Source organism: Lycorma delicatula, chromosome 7 (genome assembly GCF_047948215.1).
Source record: "Lycorma delicatula isolate Av1 chromosome 7, ASM4794821v1, whole genome shotgun sequence".
NCBI lineage: Eukaryota > Metazoa > Arthropoda > Insecta > Hemiptera > Fulgoridae > Lycorma > Lycorma delicatula.
The window spans coordinates 17,120,501-17,142,224 of NC_134461.1; the positions used below are offsets into that span (position 1 = coordinate 17,120,501).

The 21,724-nt window shown below is 33.9% G+C and overlaps 2 protein-coding genes across 4 annotated transcripts in view; one reads left to right on the forward strand and one right to left on the reverse strand.

Moving 5' to 3' along the window:
* Positions 1 to 12,147, reverse strand: part of LOC142327676 (ATP-dependent DNA helicase DDX31) — a 172,425-nt gene extending 160,278 nt beyond the window's left edge. Inside the window, exon 1 of the mRNA XM_075370914.1 lies at positions 11,953 to 12,147. Within this exon, the coding sequence (XP_075227029.1) occupies positions 11,953 to 12,012 (60 nt within the window). The 5' untranslated portion in view covers positions 12,013 to 12,147. The remainder of the gene's footprint in view (positions 1 to 11,952) is intronic.
* Positions 12,148 to 16,198: 4,051 nt separating this feature from the next.
* UGP (UDP-glucose pyrophosphorylase) overlaps positions 16,199 to 21,724 on the forward strand; it is a 150,388-nt gene continuing 144,862 nt past the window's right edge. Inside the window, exon 1 of one of the 3 annotated variants that reach the window (XM_075371774.1) lies at positions 16,199 to 16,349. In XM_075371774.1, the coding sequence (XP_075227889.1) occupies positions 16,326 to 16,349 (24 nt within the window). In that variant the 5' untranslated portion in view covers positions 16,199 to 16,325. Of the gene's footprint in view, positions 16,350 to 16,623; positions 16,804 to 21,724 lie in introns of those variants that run through there. The other 2 variants (XM_075371773.1, XM_075371775.1) reach the window with 2 other exon arrangements.

Consider the following 21,724-nt stretch of genomic DNA (forward strand, 5'->3'; position numbering starts at 1 on the left):
AAAATTCATTTTGCAACATGCTCATTTATGCTTGTTGCATTACTTTGGTTTGCAGTTGCAGATTGGTCAGTCTGACATTAGTCAGCGACCTATTCACATCATTACAGAATATAAATTTCATCAGTAGTGTATAAATAGGGGTACGGCGTCAGTTTTGCCCTCCGCTACCGCGGGGAGCGCTAGTGTCGCGTCCGCCATGTTGGTTTTTCCCTTTTTCCCTGTGAAAATTTCCTTTTTCCCTGAGCGGGATGTTTGAAATTCTGCGGGGTGCCAACTTTGGTAATATGTGTTCGCTTTGAATATTATTTATAATAATTAATTCAAAGGTTGGTACCGCTATTGATCAGCTCTTGTGTACCGGTCGGTTTGAATTAAATAAATAAATAATATTTAAAGTGAAAAAAAAACCAGGTCGGCTAGGGATCGAACCGAGTCACGGCGGGACGCGACTGACTGACGCCTTAAACCAATCGGCTGCAGTGGACTTAAATCTGTGGACATTTATGTCTTGAATTTTTCATTCGTGGTCCGTCGGCCTACAGGTAAACATGTTCTGCATAAGTGGAAATACGTCGTTATTACACGCTACATTCTTTCCACCATTGGATTTGTCCGATGGCGACTGGGAATTGGCGTTGATAAACCTAACCACATAACTCGATTCCGAATGTCGAGAGGGAATCAACAACACACTTAACGCTTTTCCAAAGAAACCTCAAAAACCGATTAAGTTGGCACTAGCGACCGGATCGTACGAAGTTGATGATATCGTCAAACGCTTGAGCGATGAACTAAGACAAAAGCAAAATAGATTTACTTATGCGTCCGAATAACAACACGTTAAAATGCGAACTTAAATGCAGTGCTGCGATCGATCTGACTTCAACAGATAGTTTGGCACCGCTGTTGGGGTTCGAGAAAACTAATCTGACGACGAATATATGGCACGAGTCATCGAAGCCGTCCCCATTAATAACGTGAACACCGTACGGGTCGAATGCAACCTTATACGAGGCTCCTATACGAACGGATCAGAGGGTCACGTATTGCACGAATTCACGCTAAGCGTACCACCTGGTTTCAAAATAATCGAATCGCCGAAGAATATATTCTATCTACCGGTGAACACGAAGAGCTTAGACGAGATCGCTATAAAGTTTACCGATCAAGACGGAAAACTGATAAATTTCCGCGGTGAAACAATTACGGTGAGATTGCATTTACAAAAGAAAACGAAGTAAAAGGAAAGTCAATAAATGGGGTTAATATACAATAGCGGTGGTACTAGTAGCGAAACGACGCGCAAACCGATCAGTCGATGTGAAAAAAAAAAGCGTTAACATCGCGTAAAGTGTTGTTTCTTCGAAAACTTGGTTTTACAGTTTTGGTGAACCGTAATGGCAGCGATAGGAGCGAATATGTTGGACGTCGGTGAAAGTGTTTCGTTGGACAACACGATCACACAGTACAAATATCATACCCATCTACCGTACGCTTCGTTGACTTATAACAATGATGAAATCCGGATACCGATACACCAACAAGATTTGTACACGTTACCGCATAAAAGCTATTTGATGGTCGAAGGGACGTTAACTACTAAAGCGGGCGATAAAAAGGCAACGGAATCGTGGTTAACAAACAACGCGATACCGTTTCTCTTCGAGAAGATACGATACGAGATAAACGGCACGGAGATGTGTCGCGTACAAAAGTTAGGAATAACGACAACGATAAAGAATATTCTTTCGTTGCGTAAAAGCGAAGAAAATACATTGGAAAATATCGGGTGGAAGTTTAAAGCGTCGGATAAGTTCGATTTGGATGAAACTACTGGAAGATTTTGTTTCTACGTTCCGCTGCATATGCTGATGGGTTTCGTCGAAGACTACAAACACATAATATTGAACGTCAAACAAGAATTGGTTTTGCTTAGATCCTCTAGCGACGTGAACGCACTAGTGTCGACCAAAGAGGCGCTCGATTCGAAGTTGAAAGTGACTAAGTTAGCGTGGAAGATTCCGTATGTTCACGTTGCCGATACGATGCGACTGCGTTTGTTGAAGGTAGTAGAACGAGATAGACCATTAGCGATAGCCTTTAGTACATGGCAGATCCACGAATATCCAGCTTTACCACAAACAAACATACATTCATGGACGGTAAAGACATGTGCGCAATCGGAGAAAACGATATGTGATATTCGGTTTACAGACGGACAGAAAGGATAAAGCTACAAAATCATTGACGCTCTTCGATATGTGCGATTTGATAAACGTTCGTCTGTATTTGAATTTGAAGTACTATCCGTACGACAATCTACATGGAGATGTGAATATGATGTAAGAAATGTTCGCCAGTTTTCGGTCCGGTTATTACAACAAACCGGAGGACGAGTGTCTCGCTTACAGTTTGGCGGATTTCAAGACCAGTGTACCGTTAATAGTTAACGAATGTTCCCGTCAGAAGGAATCGCTTAAAACAGGAACCGTAGATGTACGTATCGATTTCGATACCAAACACAATATACCGGCAAACACGACCGCCTACTGTCTCATTATACATGATAGCATCGTTACATACACTCCGCTCACTGGAATAGTGAAAAACTTATGTAATGCGGGAGGTATTTAAAATCAATTAGGCGGTGGTGGTGGAGATGGACGGGGAAAAGAAGGTAAAAATCAAATATTAGCAACGTGGCGACGGTTTACGAAATGGTTAATAACATTGAGTGTATTTAAAACAGGTATTGCAGTTGGTATAATTGTAACACTATTACTGGACGACTTTTCGCATGAATCTTGTACAACGACGAAACCGATACGGTGTAGAGTGACTTTTTCTACACAATCGCCGGTTAACATACCGTTTGTTGGGTAAAGTTAACAAAAAAAAAGAACACATAGCTCGTATTTGCCAAAAGAAATTGGATTTTAATTAGAAAAAAAACAACTGAACTTATGTTAAATCATAACCTTAAAAAATTAAAAGAAATTATGAAATAAATACTGGATTTGAAAATGAACTTGTCGAAGAAACGAGGCTAGATGAAACATAGAAATCTGCAAAATTCACAAAAAGCTGACGAGAAGAGCAAGAGAGAAGGCCCACGACGTTTATGCGTATGAATACGATGAAAGTAATTATCACAAAGGTTGAGAGGGAAAGTCACAGTCGACTGCACATGGTGAATGTCTGATCTACTCTGCCGAAAAAATGGCGTGAATGAAAAGAGGGGGAAACCAAGCCTAAGCAGTGGACAGGAGAGTGTATGTAAAAAACAAGAGATGTGTACAATTATTAGTATGGGAGCGAAAGAAAAAGGGTGTGTAAGAGGGCAGCAATAAATAATACGAAAAGAACACGCGGTCACTATTAAGATGACAGACTCGCCCGTCTGACTGACGCCAAAACTTGATAACGGATACGATAAACAAAACAAAGATAAACAAACAGATACAAATATGACAAGCCCAATACATAACAGAGTAATAAATTTACCAAGCCTGTAACAAAGAAGACACAACCCTAGCTTTGAATTCATAGGAAATAACGCAACTTTACGGAATGCGTAAACACAGCTAGTATGGTGTAATTCATCATCCGTGGAGGTGTTGTTTATTTTTTACAACGCTAACGTATCACCATCATCTTCAAAAAACGTGTTTCCTGACGTAGTTAGCAACATCACTACATCGTCACCTTCAGAAAAAGCAATAGTGTTACCTTCAGCGAAGATAACAGAATTACCAAAGGTAAACATCGACAAAACCACACTGAAGAAGAAGAAAACCATAGTGAAAGTAACGGCATCACTACCTTCAGCGAAGAAAACAGTGTTACCACAGGTAAACGCTACCAAAATCTCATAACCTAACATAACGTTACATACACATGATGATGCTGACTATGATGGATTTCTAAAAGAGGATGAAGAAGAGGTGGAGGGGGTTACCCCCTCCAATACCACAATGGTATAGAAAAAAAGGTTACGACAGACGACGCAGATCGACAGTTCAGAGTTATTCATGGAGGGAGGAGGAGTGTCGAGTTCATCAGACGATCGGCAGTTGTTACCGATCGCTGAAGAGGCGTTACATAACGATATCGTAGATCAGTCATCTAATGATGACTGTTAATAAGAAAAAAGAGAAAAAATCTTCGAAGTCGACAAAAAGACAGCGGTGAACAGAAAAAAAGAAACCGCGTAATAAGCCGTAAGAACGATCGTTGACGGAAGAAGAAACTAAAATTAAAAGGACGAAAAAACATAACAATAAGAAGACGTTACCGTCAAAGAGGAGCGACGAAAAACAAGAAGACAAAAGGTTGTGCGTAACACCGTTGGTGTTAAATAAGGACGAATTAGCCAAACACGGTATTTACTGTTCCTTTGATGACGTATACGAATCTTTATACGATCGCACGCAGTAAATATTTGGTGCGATTATGTTAGGTGGGGGGTAGTGTATCCCCACCAGAATTGTAATTACACCTTAATAAACGTCTAAAGAACTTACGTCGGTCCTCATATGCAAGTGAGTAGTCGTCATGGAAGGAGTTATCGAGTATCACGGCTTTCTCGGCAAACGTAGAGTTTATAATCAAAGAACTCGCTGTTGTCGTAGAAGAATACTATATGCTTCTTCACTTTCGATCGCCGTAACCAAAGTCTGAGTTACCGTCTAAGTACAAACGGATGGTCGGACGGTTGGAGAGAAATTTTCACAAAATCAGTTGGGATTACAGTGAGGCAGTATACAGCGATGATACCATGAAGGCGTTTTGTTCACAATTCGGTACGATAAACACCAAAGCACTGGAAAAAGCAGAATTCTTGCGTCGATTTCATTCTGACGTACGTGAGATATCGGAAAACGCACCAAAACCGAAAAATAATTACATCGTAAATTGTCCGTACCACAACCTCCATGCGGGTGGAAAATGTGCGTTGCATACCGGTTGTTTCTACATGCAGTGGCTGAAGTACTCTAATAAGTCGTTGGATCTGGCGAGAGAAGCCAGTCTGCGTACTTTTGAACATACAGACGCTAAAAACAAAGACGAACTGGCTAAAAACAGTTACTACTACTGTTTCGACGAAATGCGCATCAAATATTGTTGGTGCAACGAAACGATTGACTCGACTCAACACTTGGTGCGATGTCGAAACTGCATAAAGGAAAACGTTCCTCTTTCGTTCGAGTCTATTGTTCCAAGAAGAAAGAACAATATGTCGTAATGACATTGCCCTCTTAGCTTAATGTTTGTAATACATCAAGTACAAACATTTGTGAGAGAAACTACATAAAGAAAAAAATATTCGAGTGTTTTATAGTAGGCCTATCGGGGAGAGATTTCACTCATGTAAAAAAAATCTCAACGCGCCGCGGTTACTACCTCCTGGGTGGTGTGGAAATGTAACCGACGAAGACAATGGTAAATGTATGTATAGGGAGTTTAAAAGGGAACTAACACTTAATTCCATTAACAGTTTAACGATGGATGTAGATATATCCGCATCGGTTTGGATGGTTAGATTTTTCCACGTCGTCGTGTAAGATCGTTGCGACATTTAACGAAATTTACATCTGCGGCGTTTCCGCACGCTACAAGTATACGTGTGGACGTTGATCGTTTCAATACGGTTAGAGTGCATTCAATTACACAGCCACATTGTTCACATTCAAGACACGCAAACCGGCCAGGCAGCTGGAAATCTCAGGGAAGAAAATCCCTTTTGAGAAAACGGTTAAGTACCTGCGGGTGGTCTTAGACAGGCGGCTTACCTTCGGCGAACATGTTATGTGACCCGGAGGGCTAAAGCCGCCAGAGCCTCATTATACCCAGTGCTGAACAGTGTCAGCCCGTACCCACTGGCAACTAAGTTACTTATTTTTCGGCTGTACGTACTGCCGATTCTGACATATGCTTACCCGGCATGGGGGCAGTGTTGAGCTCCTCGCTTCAAAAGAAGATCGAGGCCGTCCAAAACATTGCGTTGCGGACGATATTTGGAGCTCCGTGGTTCGTCAGGAACGCCACTCTCCGATCCGATGCGAGATTGCAATCCGTGTCCGAGGTTGAGGGTGGCGCAGGCGCGCAGACTGTTCAGGAGAGCGGCTGTGTCCGAACACAGCCATCTTCGGGACATCTGCCGAGAGGATCCAACCCCGACAGTTGTAAGGAAGCGGACTCACGCCGTACTGGACGAACCACCGTGATGGTGCGATGCGAGAGCCGAGAATCGACAAACCAGGCTTAGGGGCCTCCATATCGCATGAGCCCCACAAACGGAAAAACGCGTCAGAAACGTTTCCGGGTCGCGAGTGATGGTTTTCAAAGTGTAAACTGTACAAGTCACCGAGTTATACGGTCTCAGGACAACAAAATGCGGTAAGTTAGTTTTTTTTTGTATTTTTTCTCAGACAACTTCCGCTCTGCAAACGTGGAACTCTGCCACAACAATATTGAGGGTAAGAGCAAAAACGCAATTTTTTTTCGTGTGTGTGTTTTGTGTCTCTTGTTTCAAAAGCGTGAGAGGCGTGGGTGTGGAGCGACTCGTCGTGCCGTCTTGGTCTTTGGCTAAGCACTCGCCGAAATAGAGAGGGAAACGCCCTTCCTTTAATCCCGTCATCCCAAAATAGAAAGAAAATATAAATTCCTTTTTTTCTTTTTTTTCGTGTGTGTGTGTTCTGTTTCTTTTGTTACAGATACTCACAGCAGCCACCACAACAAACAAACATGGTTTCTTTACTGCGGCCACGCGGTCCCCCCCCAAACCCTTCCCGGACCCACGTGTGTCTGGAGATTAATATTATGTAGCGTAAAGAACTTCTATTTACTTCTTCTAAAAAGGCGATCCCCGCCTAAAACTGCGATCGCGAATAGGTATCACTAAATTTGTAAGTTCCCTATTCCCTTTCCTTTCAAGAAAGAAGAATGAGGGAACGAGCCCAGCAGCCATCAGCCCAGCAGCCATCAGCCCAGCAGCCACCTGCCCAGCAGCCACTGACAGCATGGAAGAAAGAAGAAACCTGCACTTTCCCCCGTTCAGCCCTTCGGGGCCACGGCAACACTAAGGTTAATGGTATGTAACTTCGGTTACTGCCAATTCTCGGAAGGTGTAGGCCAAAGAAGAATGAAGAGGTCATCGGAAGAAGAGGAAGAAGATGAAGAAGAAGGAAGACCCTCTACTCGACCCAACATCACCGACAGGAGTCCGGAAAAGAGCCGAGCAGAGATGCGTCCCGAAAAGCAGCCATCACAGAAGTGGATGAAGAGCTTCTACTCAACCTCTCCTTTTAAAACTTACATTTAAATTAACTTAAATCAGCAATTGTGACTCCTCCGGAGAAGGGGGCGCATTGCTCCCTCCATACAGTTAGTGCCCCGTTCTGGCGTATTTCTGCTAGCCTATGAAGCGTTAGCACCGAAAGGACTTCAGTGGACGGTCTGAAGGGGAATTACGTCGGGAGGACAGGTTTCATAAGCCTAGCCTTCCGCGGTCGGGCCATAAAATGGGTTCGATAATGCTGGTTTAACAACGGATTGGAATGCAATTAAATCCGTTCTTAAAAACACAAAATATTAAATAAGACAAAAATTGAAAAATTAGACCCGTCACCTAAAATAAAAACCTTTAAAAACACGCCCGATAGAATCATCCAGCTGCAAGGGACACTGTCCAGGTTCTGCGATCCGTAGGGAGAATCTATAAACTCCCGCCAACTTTGCATTCCGAATTAGTTTATTCTTCTTCTGAGGAGGAGCGCTCCAGGTGTAAACATCATCATGATTCCGGTTAGTGAAGAAGATATAAGCGTACGTGTCGGTAACCAACGTCTGACGCCTGTCTTTTAAATTAAAACACAGTTTTGCATACATTGTCGATTTATCTGAACACGATTTCGACAAAAACTGTGATAACTTAACCGTGAAGATAATTTTCAATGATGATTTCGCATACGAACAAAAGTATTATTGCGAATTTGAATGCGGTGATAAAGCTATCGGGCTTATTGACAGTAAAGAGGTACTATTTTCCGGATTCTACGGTGACGACGGGAACGTAAAGGCGTTCAAATTAAATCAATCGTCAAATATGAAGTTGTCCGCGTCGGTGTTAAAAGATCTCAATACGTCGCATCGCAAAAACAACGTACTCGCTGTAAACATTTTTGTCGCGTACGAAAAACGAAGAGTAGCCGCTAATGTTGCGACGGACGGAGGACTTTTCTTCAAGACGCACGATGAAGTAGATTGTTCTGCCGGTCAGTGTGACAGGTGTGGTGGTGATGATGATACCCATCCGCTGATGGTTTCGTACGACACGGATGAAAATTCAGAATTCGATTACGTTAAAACCAATCGATATATGAGAGGACGTCATATCGCTTCTCTTTATTTTATTTTATACAAGACTACGAAACTCAAAGAAAAAGACGACGAAGAAAACCGTCATTCATCAAAACGAATTTTTTGATTTAACCGATTTTTAAAAAAAAAAAAAGACTACAACACATTACACGAACAACAAAAAATTACACTCAAACACAAAACAAAAAACACTTTAAACCCCATTCAATAAAAATAAAAAAACTAACTATTGTTTTTTTTTTTAATTTTTTCTTTTAAAGAAAACAAGAAAGAAAACGATATTTAGTTACGTTTATTGAATGCAGTGGTTCCAAGGCCCGCGACATGATCTGGTAATAGATTTATCTACTATCGGATTATGTTTCAAATGGTGAGGAGAGTGTTTAAATATTTTACACAACTTATGTATGTGAAACATTTTTTTTCATGTTACTTCATGGTATTTCTTTACAAGACCATGATGCGATAAACATCAAACGTAGATGATGGATACTGGTAAACTTGCAATTATTTCGCATACATACATGAAAGTTAACGGTTTTTTTTTCAGATAGATCTGTTGTGCTGGTTTATCGGAATCCATCATCTGCGTTTGATGTTTATCGTATCGCGGTCTTGTAAAGACATATCATGAAGATGTTTTTTTTTTTTTGTAGATGAGTGTTTTGTAGACCTACTGGGGAGAGATATCACTCTAAAAAAAATCTCAATGCGCCGCGGTTGCTACCTCTTGGGTGGTGTGGAAATGAAACAATAATATGATCATTATTTTTTTTTTAAACTAATATTTTATATTTTTTTGGAATTTATGTGAATGAAGAATGTCATAAAAAAATGTATGGTAAAATGTCAAAAGAACTCATTAAAATTTATGAATTTAGTGATGAAAACCAATCACTTTTGTATTAAGTGTTAATTCAGATATCACATCACTAGTATTTGTAAATGTCATGAAAAAAAGTTTTTGTCAAAATTCAGTCACCTGTACGGATAGTTCTGTTGTGACCCTTTCAGACCTCATAAAGAAACAGTTAAAAAAAACTTAAGACAAATAACATTAGAGCAAGCTCTTGAAGAATAAATTTTTCCAAATTTAAATTTAGTTCCTAGAAAGTCACTATGTGTTAACAGTTTCAAAAGTATTTTTTCTCAGAATAATAAAGAACTATATGAATGTGAAGACCGAGAGTAATACATTGCCCCACATCACAATATTGAACAATTAGATGCTGCTTGTAGCATTTTGGGTGTATCATCTCCATAAACGAACTACAGTGACAGGTCATTCTCACACAATTTCAAGAGAATTATCAGAAGAGATACCACAGCTAACCACACTCAATAATAAACTTTCATTGCTACAAAAACAGGCTATTTCATTGCAAAATTAAAATTTTGCTAAAATTTGTTTTTCTTCGATAGTGTACAAAAATAAACCAATATAAAAATAAAAATGAATTCTTGAAAAAAGATGCAGCTATTCATTGAAATCTGTTTGGGTAAATTTTACCAAGCATTTTTTAATCAAAATTGTATTAGGTTACTGATATTGGTTAAGTTATCATTAAATTACAAACAACTTTAATAATTAAAAAAAAAAAAATAGTTTAAAAATATAGAAAACATCAACTTCAAAAATATAGGGGCTAAATATAAAAAAATTAAAGTGCAAAGAAGACAAGAAATCCCCTTGGAGCACTTATTTAGCGAGTTAAAATGGTATCACTTTTAACAGGTTTTTCATGATTTATAACTTTTTTAATAGAACAATACACAAGAAACTTTACTTATGGTAAAACTACTAACATATACCTACATATAAAAAAATAATTCAAACTGTGTATGCCGTCCCTGCCTCTTGAAAAAAATTACCAAAAGTGAAATTTATTGGTAATTTTCTCATAGAAAGAAGAGAGATACGTAAATAAACCACTGGACCAACCTTGAGAAAATATGATTAAATTGCTTTTTGTTTCATCCTTCCAGGACCAAGTTTTTTTAGTTATGATTTTTTTTTTAAAACCCTTACAATCACAAAAATAAGTGTGTGCACTGTAACAAAAATGGCCACCGTAGTTAAACTACTTAAATTAAAAATTAAAAAAAATAGTTTTAAGGTTCTGAAACATGTAGGAAATAAGTGGGTAAGTTTCAATTTATTTTGTATTGGTCAAGCAACCAGCTTGTTTTTTTTGGGGCACTTGAAATGCATTGACCCTAAAATTATTTTGTAGAAAAGTTAAAAAGACTGATTCTAAACATTATGTCCTACTGATACTTTATAACAATTGATTTAATAATTAGAAAATGTCAACTACAATCAATTTAATACTAATAATTATTTTTTAAACTCCCATAGAAATCCAACAGTGTTAGCTATATAAGTATGCACCTGCTGTCTGCTATCTCCAGTAAATCAGCACATGTATTTTATTTTTTATCAATTCTATAGTCTTAATTTGTGCCAATTTGTCATTATCACAAATAAATGATGTTTTATCATTCATTTTAAATAGCATTATTATTGGTTAGTGACGAACAAATTAATTTCATTTACTATGTTGCTTAGTTATTTATCAAACCAATAAACCTTTAGAAATATTATGGACTATTTAAAAAATATGATTACATATTATTTAAGGACACAATAAATACTCTTATGTGATTAAACAGGCCTACAATAATTTGTAATGTCATATAAGACTAAAGTTTAATATTTACATATATGACTTAATGTTGTTGAGGTAAACAAAGATAACAACATTATTCACTGCTTTGTAAAGTAATTTAGAATCACCTGGCATACATGGCAGGTACATGAATGCACAAAAAAAAATTTCACCTACAGTTTTTGGTGTATTTTGTCATTTTGAAGCAACACAGTAAACCTACCAACATTTTCACAAAGATAGTACTTGTGTATATATTTAAACCATAAAAAATACAAATGACATATTAATAGAATAATTAATGCTAAAGATGGCCCTAGAATGTATATGCTTCAGTGATTACACAAAACACTATATTGACAAGTATACCATACAATAACCAACCAATGGGCACAAAGAATAAATATACAATAAGTGCAATAAGAGATTTTTTGCAGATCATCTTATAGAAACAGGGCACATATAAACATATTAATCATAATCTGCAAATTTTACACATAGCACACACATAAAGACACATTTCAACATGCTTAAAAAGTTTTCTTTAAATTAAAAAAATTATTAACTACTTTAAAGCATAACATTATCAAGTAGTTATGCTCATATAATATTTGTTACAACACAGGTAGACTTTAGTAATTTAACTGTGGTACAAGACGTGTTTTATGGATGTGGGTGCTTGTTTTTTTAACATAGCACAAATAAAAATAACAATCAAAATCCAATATTAAACGAAGAACTAGAAAGAGATTTGAGAATTTTTGTACACAACTTACTACTCTAACTAAAACCGTACCTACTCTATCTACTTTAACGTTTACAAACCTGCTTTAAAAATGCGAAATATGTGTGCAAATAGTTATGAAAAAATGTATCTACGTAAAATGTATATGGAACTTACTTTTTTCTTTGAAGAAGTTGTAACATTAAGAAGTAACACATCATCGGATGTTTGAGTCATAGTTGTAAAAAAATATTACATCGCATACATGCAAATCTTGTGGTATAAAATTCACTTCTATTAAACAAACACAACCATCTTTTTAAGTAAAACATAACCTAGAAAGCAAACGACCACCAGTGCGACCACCACGTGAATTTATCTTTCGTTAAGCTATAACAGACAGCGTTGCCGTACTTAACGTCTTAATTTAATTCTCAACTAGTTTTCTATTTCTGGTGTTCAAAATAAATGTGGGAAATATAGAACAAACCAGTTCGCTTTCAGGTGGCAACTTTATTATTTAATTTTTTCGTTCCAACTGTAATTAATTATTCAAATAATATGTTATGTTCTAGTCCGTGATGCGAATATAATAGTTTTAAAATGTAAACATTTACGAAAATAAATAAACCTAAATCTTATAATAAAATCTTTCTAACTGAAAATGTGCAAATACTTGCAGTGAATGGTGCTGCTGTTACACTTTTTTTTCTTTTAACCTCCAGGACCGCCGGTAGGTATTGCTTCAGAGGTTGAGATGAATGATTTGTAGCGTGTGTGAAAATGCCATGCCTGACCGGGATTCGAACCCAGGACCTCCAGATGAAAGGCCGACACCTTCTTATTCCACCTTAGCGTAGACTGATGTTACTGCTGGCGGTTTTTTTTTTAATTTGAATTAGCCAAACATGGTTTGATTTGAAATGCGTTTGGAATTTGTGTTAAATTGGATAACATCTGTTCATGCAATAAATGAAGCATGTTCTTGTAGTACATTTCTGTTAGGCATTATTTGAATGTTTATTTATTTCATAACACTCAAGTGTGTTTAGATGCGGTCCTTTTCTATGTGTAGATATCATGATTGATATGAATGTTTGTGAATTTGTGTTTATGAGATGGTTGGCAAATGTTACTCTTTGTTTGCTATTGCTTTTAAGTCTTTTTAATTAAATCTTTACCTGACGCTGCACTCTGTTTTGAGCAGTGTAGAATGAGGTAGACATAAAAGTTCAGATTATATACTCTTAAGTATATTTTGTTTGATGATTGTGTTCTGTGTATAATGAGTGATTTTTGTTTATTATCTGAATGTTACTGTGCCCAGATTTAATTTGTGAGCTATGTCTCTAAATCTGTTTATATATGTTGATAGTATGCTTCTGGTATTCTTTTTATTTTAATTTTTTTTGTGGAGAAATGTTACAATGAATGGATTATAATATTTATTTTTGTGATATTGTCTTTTTTGCTAGATATTTTCTACGACCATGGTCATCAAGTGACATGAGTGTGTTAAGTCTGTGTTGGATCATACTTCTAAATCAGACATTTTATTTTGGGTGGTTTGATGTGTGATGACAGGATCCATGACTGATAGCTTCTACACATTTTGATAGTGTTTTGTTTTTTTGATGAGGCCAAGAAAGCTTACTTGCATTCATATTTGACTATAAAATTTAATTTAAATTATCACTGGTTTTTTTTTACAATTGATCAAATATAAATCACATTTACAGATGATCAAAATTTTTCTGAAACAAAGCATCATTCTAGCAGTTAAGATTGTGTATTGAATGCTTTCATGTACCATGATGATGTTAACAATTTTGAACTATTTATATTAATGTCTGAGTGTTTGAAAGTAAGAGTAAACATTATTTATCAATTATGATAGATACAGCATTAAAAATATATTTCTACTTTTACAAAATTTGTTTCTTTTGTTGTAGTGACCTGTGTCTACAAAAAATTAATATACATATAAAAATTCCTAAAAAGGGACTTTAAACACCTTTCAGTGAAAACAGATGTTTATAGATGAAATTGTGCAGCTTCAGGATGTTACTTTAAAATAAGTGTTTGATTACCACATGTCAAACCTCCAATAGTTTTATTGAATCAACAGTAAAATGATATATATTTGACACTATTGGAAAATAGATAAATTTTATTTTAATATCAATTAATAAATTTTTATTATCTACAAATAAAGGATCTACATAAATTTAATATTAAAAATGTAATGTATTTAATATTTTTTAAACTTTAAAAGTAGTGTGTGTGTGTGTGTGTGTGTGTGTGTGTGTGTGTGCATGCACACACACACACACACACACCTAAACTAAAAACTTTGTCTACTTACCTTTGGATTTTTTCTCAAAAGTTTAGAAAAATTTAAACTACAAACCTGAGATAATTGTATGGGACAATGAAAAACAGAAACAAATTACTATCTGAAAAAAAAGTTATATAACAAACAATTAAACACATGTGTGTATTACTTTGTATCTAGAATCAATTTCTCTAGGTATGTTTTGTTTCCATAAAGGTAATTCCAATATTTCTGAAATGGTTTGTAATCAAAAAGGTCAATACATTTGGAAATTATGTATCATTTTAAATATTATTCTAGTTAACTGAACAATGTTTTAATGTCTGCATTTCTGGTTAAATATTGTTTTACCACAGCTGTTAAAATAGACCCAAAAGATTTTTTTAAACAAATATTTTTAGCCATTGAGTGAAATATATTTGTAGTTTTATTGATTATCAATTTATCTGAAAGTTATTCTGTGGCTGCTTCTTATAAATTATGGTCTAATTCCTTTAACAGTTTTTTATTTTCAAAAAAGATTTAAAGAGGGATATATTTTTATTCTAATTCAGAGATTTGTAATAGTAAGGTAAAAAAAATAATGTAATTGACAGTCATAATGAGAACATTTTATTGTTTTTGCAAACTCATTGTGAACAGTAATATTGTGCAAATAATTTATATTGTAATATTTACATCATATTAAGTGTATATATCTTGTTGAATGAGTGTGGAGAAATATCATTTTGAATCAGAGTCTCAGAAATACATGATTTTATAAATTTTTCTTAAATAATTTTGAATTAGTTTATTTAAGCATTATTCAGATGAGTAAGGTCTGCTATTCTTAAAATTAATTGTAGTGCCTTTTTCTCAATTTCCTTATTGAGAAGACTTGGATACATGCAAGGGATCTGTCTCTGCTCTGCTCATAAAATTACTTGAAATATCTAAGATTCTGTTTTTAAAATAATGAGATTATATATAGTTAGCAGATCCTGATCCAACTTTTTCGCTGCCCTGGGGAAAAATTATTTCTGCTGCCCTTTACATATTATTTTGAAATATAATTTTTGTAGGTATTTTTAAAAAGTAAAAAACCAAAAAATATAAAAACACATATTTAAAATTTTAATTTCAAAAAAGTACAATAGACAATACACATAATTAAAACATGAAAGAAAGTAAATTGTTCTTAAAAAATGTACAATTAATAATAATAAAAAAGAACTTTTTAACTGAATTGAAGATTAAAAACTTTTCTCCTCACTCTACAAAATCTCTAAGTTCTTTGAATCATAATTCATATTTGTAAATCATCAAAATAAACAATGGCGTTTGCTGTAATTATCTGAATGTACTTATTTCAAATTGCATTTTCAGTCAGTCGTAAAAAATAAACTGTTTTTCCCAAAACGAACTAAGTGCATGCCAAAAAATATATTTGTGGAATTGCAGTTGAAAGCATCAATGTTTGCCGACAAAGACATGTTTAAGCCCTCCATTATTACTCATTTCAGGTATTCTATTAAAGCTCTCAGAATGTGTGCCGCCCCCACAAGCTTCCATTTAATACATTGAAGGGTAGCCTAACTTCTTAAGTACCTGCAGTGTATTAAAAAAGTACAACTCTTTCATGTTTCATAATTTTTTATTTGTTTTTATAAGGATTATTTTTTCTTTAAAACTATTTTTGCTCCCTCCCCCAAATCTGGGAAAATGCCCAGTTTGCCCATACCTAGATCTGAGCCTAGAATCACTTAGAATTGAAAATTGTATTAAAAATTATATTGGATGTTCTTTTCCCAGAAATGTGTTCTATAATTTACTCTTAAGTGATTTTTTTGACAAAATTCAAATGAAAGGAGATCTTTAGGACACACAGGTTCTCTAAAAAAAAACTATTTTGAATAATCCTTTAAAAAGTCCCGTCCAACGTCACACTCAGCACTTGTCTCTTGAAAATTTACTTAATAAAATTTAAAAAATTCAACTTTCAAGCGATAGTCATTGCAAAACTTAAACTCTTGCTTTCATGTGAGTGAAAATTTTGAATTTTTGAAGTACGCGGGTAGTAGGGTCAGCCGTACTGTGTATGCGTATGCCGACGACCTTACTGTCGGCTTTCGATTTGTTGTGGGTATATTTCGCCCTTGCGTCGTCAGAAATCCTTTCCAAAATAAAGTAAACCATTTAAGTGAACATTTTTTTAAGGGTGAATACATCTGAAACTATGGGTTCAACTCACATAGCTCATGTAAGTTTGGTTCTGTAATTTAACTATAAAAATAATATTTTGGAATTTAATCATTTTCTACTGTACTCATTCCAGCAGAAGAAAATTTAATCGGTTATATTGCTTGAACTAAATAAATCTTACCCGTAGCTATTGTAGTATGCCATTTTAATACTCTATATGTATGCCCTCGAGATGAGATTATCAGTGGATAAGCAAGTAGATCATCGTGATAGTGCTTGAACAAATAGGTTATAAATACAACTGAACCCTGACCTTACCTGTTTTGAGCCAAAGAATACGTGTGTGTTTGGGTGTACTTTTTGTACTGTGTGAGCATTTGAAGGTTATTAAGAAGATCGTGTATATGTTTAAACAGTTCTAATACTCTTTACTACGTTAAAATATTAAAACATATTTATAATGGTAAACGAAATACCAGACTCTTTACTTTTAGGAAGTGATGATAAGGCAGGTATTTTTATTTGTATTACTTGTAATTTATGCCATTATTTAAATGTAGATTTTTTTTTGTTTTAATAAAGTTATTTTTTGCTTTTTTTTCATTATTAGGAATTATGAAATTATTTTTATTGCCTCAGTAACCTAACTTCATCTGATAAGATTAATTACAATTATCCTTGATTTCATGAACTGTATTATTTTACAATACACATACCTTTTTACTGCAGTAATATTGTATTAGTATAATTTAGGGAATTAATTGAACAGGAGTATTTGTGTGTATATAGAACCAAAAAATTATATTTTTATGATACTACAGTCACATCTTTTGAAAAGTTTTTATTATAACTGGCCCTTCAGAAAATATTTCATTATTTCGTAGGCCTATGATGGATTGAATCTCAATATTGACTTTAAAAATTAATTTTGATAATTATTTCTGTATTTTTTCTTTAATATTTTATTGTATTGTAATTAAACCTAATAATGTTTAAATTAAAACTTAAAAGATGTAAAATTTGAAGTCGTTATAAATGGAGTTAGTGATTTGTGGAGCCTGGATAAGTAAAGTGTACTATTAAATGCTTGTGGTTCTCGTTTAAAACTGGAGTATTTTCAGTGAAAGTGGATTTTGATTTAAAACTGGCCTAATTTCCTTTACTGCTGTCATTTAATTTTAATTTTTTTATTTGCCATATCATTTATTTGATATGAAGTTGTAAATACAATACAGTATGATATAAATTATTATTCTTCTGATTATTAATTATGTTATATGTTTGATTTAACCTTTAGAACTTTTAATATTGCATATGATCATGCCAATTTAAATTGAAATGTTATACAATATTGCCTATAATATTAACAGGATTATGTCATTCATTTTATTACTTATTTAACTGTACAAAATGGTACATCATAAAAAGTAAATTATATTTTATTAAGCTGAAACAAATTTTTTACTTAATTTTATGAAAGGTTTCTTTATTAAACTGAGTGTTAAGAAAATGCATGTTGGATTAATAATATATTTAAAATAGTTATCCATGGATTGTTTTGATTTTAGTTACTGTTTATTGATATAGGCATTGATCATTTTAAACCTAACCTTCATGTTTTCTGTACCTAAACTTAAGCTCTAAAGAATGTTGTGTGATTTGTTCTTATTTTTTCCAAGCTTTTTCAGAAATTTATTCTTATTTTCAAAAGTCGTTAGTCGATGTGTAAATGTAAATGAGAGATATAAGAAGATACTCATGATAAGAGATGTAAACATAGATGAGAGATTTAAAATTGTTAGAGTTGAAATCCCTTGTCAAATTGAATGAAGTAATAATGTCAATCATACCTCACTTTGTCAACCAGATATAAATTGTTTTCTTATGAAGAAAGATTATTTTTCTGTTTAAAATATTCAAAACCCAATCCCACAGTGCATATTTAACATTGAGATCATAATTAAAAAAATGTTTTTTTCATCTTTGGCGTTTGGCAGTGAGAACTGTTTAAAACTACATTAGTTTTTAAACAATCAACCAAATTTATTAAGTATTCAGTTTTTAAAATTCACATCTTAATGCCATTCAGTCAGTGTTGTTATTTAAGCTTCAGAAACTTATGTTTTATATGACAGGTTTTTATTTCTAGCTTGGAAGATGTGCTTCTAAATGTGGTTGAATAATTTGTGTATTTAGTGTAACATTGTGTATTTGTAAGTTCATTAATATTAAAATTATGGTGCTTCTTTCTTTTTGTATAAAATGACAAGGATAATTTAGTTTGTTTTGCTTCAGTGTGGTGTTGGGAAATATTTATTCATAATGTTATGGAACACCTAAATATTCATCATTTCTTTGTTTGAAGATGTACTCAACCTGTTTGACTGATGTCAAACATTGTGAAATTGGATGTAGCAAGAATATATAAACTAACTGTTTGGCATCAGAGTGTACTGGTGCTAGAATGCTCTGTAATGCCATTCCACAACTGCTTTTGAGAAAAATAAAAAAATTGTCCTTTCACATAATATTTGTTTTAACTTAAGTATACCCTAGGTTTTATGTTAATATAAAAAATATAACCTAAATTATAAACATCAGATTGCACAAAAATGTTCTTGCTTTTGGATATCTATAGATAAACTGTAACTAGCCCACTTTGCTGGTCTAGTGGTTAACTCATCATCGCAAATCAACTGATTTCAAAGTCAAGAGTTCTAAAATTCAAATCCTAGTTCAGGCAGTTACTTTTATACGGATTTGAGTACTAGATTGTGGATACCATTGTTCTTTGGTGGTTGAGTTTCAATTAACTACACATCTCAGGAAAGATCAACCTGAGACTGTACAAGATACATTTCATTTACATTCATACATATCATCCTCATTCATCCTCTGAAATAATACCTTACTCTCTTTTTTTTGGCTAAACAGAAAAAAGAGACAAACTGTGACTAACCCATGGGTTGGTCTAGTGGTTAATCTCATCATTGCAAATCAGCTGATTTAGAAGTCAAGAGTTTTAAGGCAAATCCTAGTAAAGGCAATTTGTTTTATATTATTTGATTACTAGATTGTGGATACCGGTGTTCTTTGGTGGTTGGGTTTCAATTAACACATACACATCTCAGGAATGGTCAACCTTAGACTGTACAAGACTACACTTCATTTACATTCATACATATCATCCTCATTCATCCTCTGTAGTAATATCTTATGGTGGTTACAGAAACTAAAGAGAAAAAGAGAGACAAACTGTTGCTGTGACTGTGTTTATTTAAACCAGTGGTTGATTATGTGCCTTCCATTGGTGTTGGATTCTTACCGACTGTGGCTTTAACAGCATCTGTATCAAAAGCATAGAACATTCATCATTTGTTTGTTTTTGCAGACCTCCTTCTTAGTATCTCATGCTTGATTTAGATGTGTATCCACTTCATAGAGGGCCATATAAGTGATCAAGACAAACTGTAATAAAATAAGTTACCAAAAATCTAATGTATGAAAAAAAGTTAAACATTTGACATGTAAAAGATAAGTTTTGTCTCTTGTCAATGCAAGCACTGAAATGAATTTTTGTCTTTCTTAATACTGACATTTAACCAGCCACTTGTGGTTTGATCCATATTCTTGCAGTCTGCAAAATAGAATACAAAATTAAATATTCCAGTACTGAAAAATTTACAAGTTCATCCTTTGTCAGATGTAGGTAACATGTAGTAAGTGAGCTCTTCCCACTGCACAATGTGTTCCACATTGCTCAAGTGGAATATAGCTTCAAATTTAGGTATAATAAATACTTGAAAACTTATTTTTATTGTTTATTGTAATATATCAAAATTTTATTTCAATCTTATCCAAAAGGTTCAACAAAAGTTTAGTTTATTTTTTATATTGCTACACCCTTTTTTATAAGACATGATTTTTGAAAACAAAATCATGTCTTACAATTAATTCATAAATAGCGGGTTTTGCAAGTTTTCCCATTTAAAAGTAAGAAAGATTTTATTTTGAAGAGCTATATAAAAATGTGAGCAAAACCTTTTTTCTATTACCTCCCAATTTAAGTTCTAAATATTAAGTGCCAAGTAGAATTGCACCCTTTTGAATTTCAGTACTTAATACAGTAATGATTTTTAGTACTATTTTAATGTCGTATTTACTGTAACAAGATATAACATTTTTTTTGGTATTTCATATAAACAATGAAGAAAAAGTAGAACCGTGAACTTATTTGACTTGTGAACTTTAGTGACACCTTATGTTTTTAGCCAGTCATACATATTATTAGATTAGATAACAACTTTTATCTTTAAAAAGTTAATTGCATTGTTGGAAAATTTATTGAAAAAATTAAAATTAATTGCATCGTTCCAAATTTATAAATAATACTGTTTGGTAAAAAAATTTTTTTTTTTGTAGTTAAAAATAAATCTATAAATAAATTTATTGTATAAAAAAAAATTATTTTTAATGTTTTTATCACATTAAAAATTATTTTCTTACGAGATAGAATATTCTGTAAAAGTTTTAATTGTATATTTTTTAAATCTGAATTTGATAATCAGTACTCTGGCACCAAGCCAATAAGTGTATTATGTAAGAAATTTTGCAGATCTATTTCAGTCACTTTATTATTAGTATTATGGTTACATGATATTTACAAAAAAAAATACTTACTCTTTTATTACAATTCAAAGATTAATTTTTGTAAAAATCTCATGATTGATTGTAATTTTTTTTTCTTAGAGTTTTTATACCTACTGTTATATTTCCCATCCATTTTTAGAAATTATATATATATATATATATATATATATATATATATTTCTAAAATAAAAAATATATATTTATAAATGTAAAAAAATCATATATATATTTATTGAAACTTCATTATTTGAGAGGCTCTGAGAGAAAAATTGGTTAATTTTCTCTTGTTATTGTCAATTTGTTTTGGCCATACTTGAAAGCTAAACAGCTGGATTAAGTATTTTTTACACAATAATTTACCACAAGAGGAATTATAAAGTATGAAACTTGTGAAAGATGAAATACAGAGATGATATCATTCTCCCATTGAAATTGGCGATTGGAGATTTCATTTTGATTTTTTATATACTGTCAAGAGAGCTTTTTTCCCCCCTTCCTCTTTCTGGAACCACTCTTGGAGCATTACCTCTGATAAGGGAAGTATACAGCCCATCAGATGCCAGTATGTAGACTGCTCGCAACCTCATTGCGCAAAGATGACCCCCACATGCTTGGGGGCCCCTCTAAGCGCTCAGCTGCGGACCTGTCCAGTCCGGCACCCTCTGGCTTTGGATTTCCTGTCGAGCTTCCTCCGAGGCATGTAATCTGTCATTCACTTGCTTAACGTAGTCCTCTATAGCCTTCCATTCTAGGGGTCCTCTCATCATAAATCTCTGAGTATCT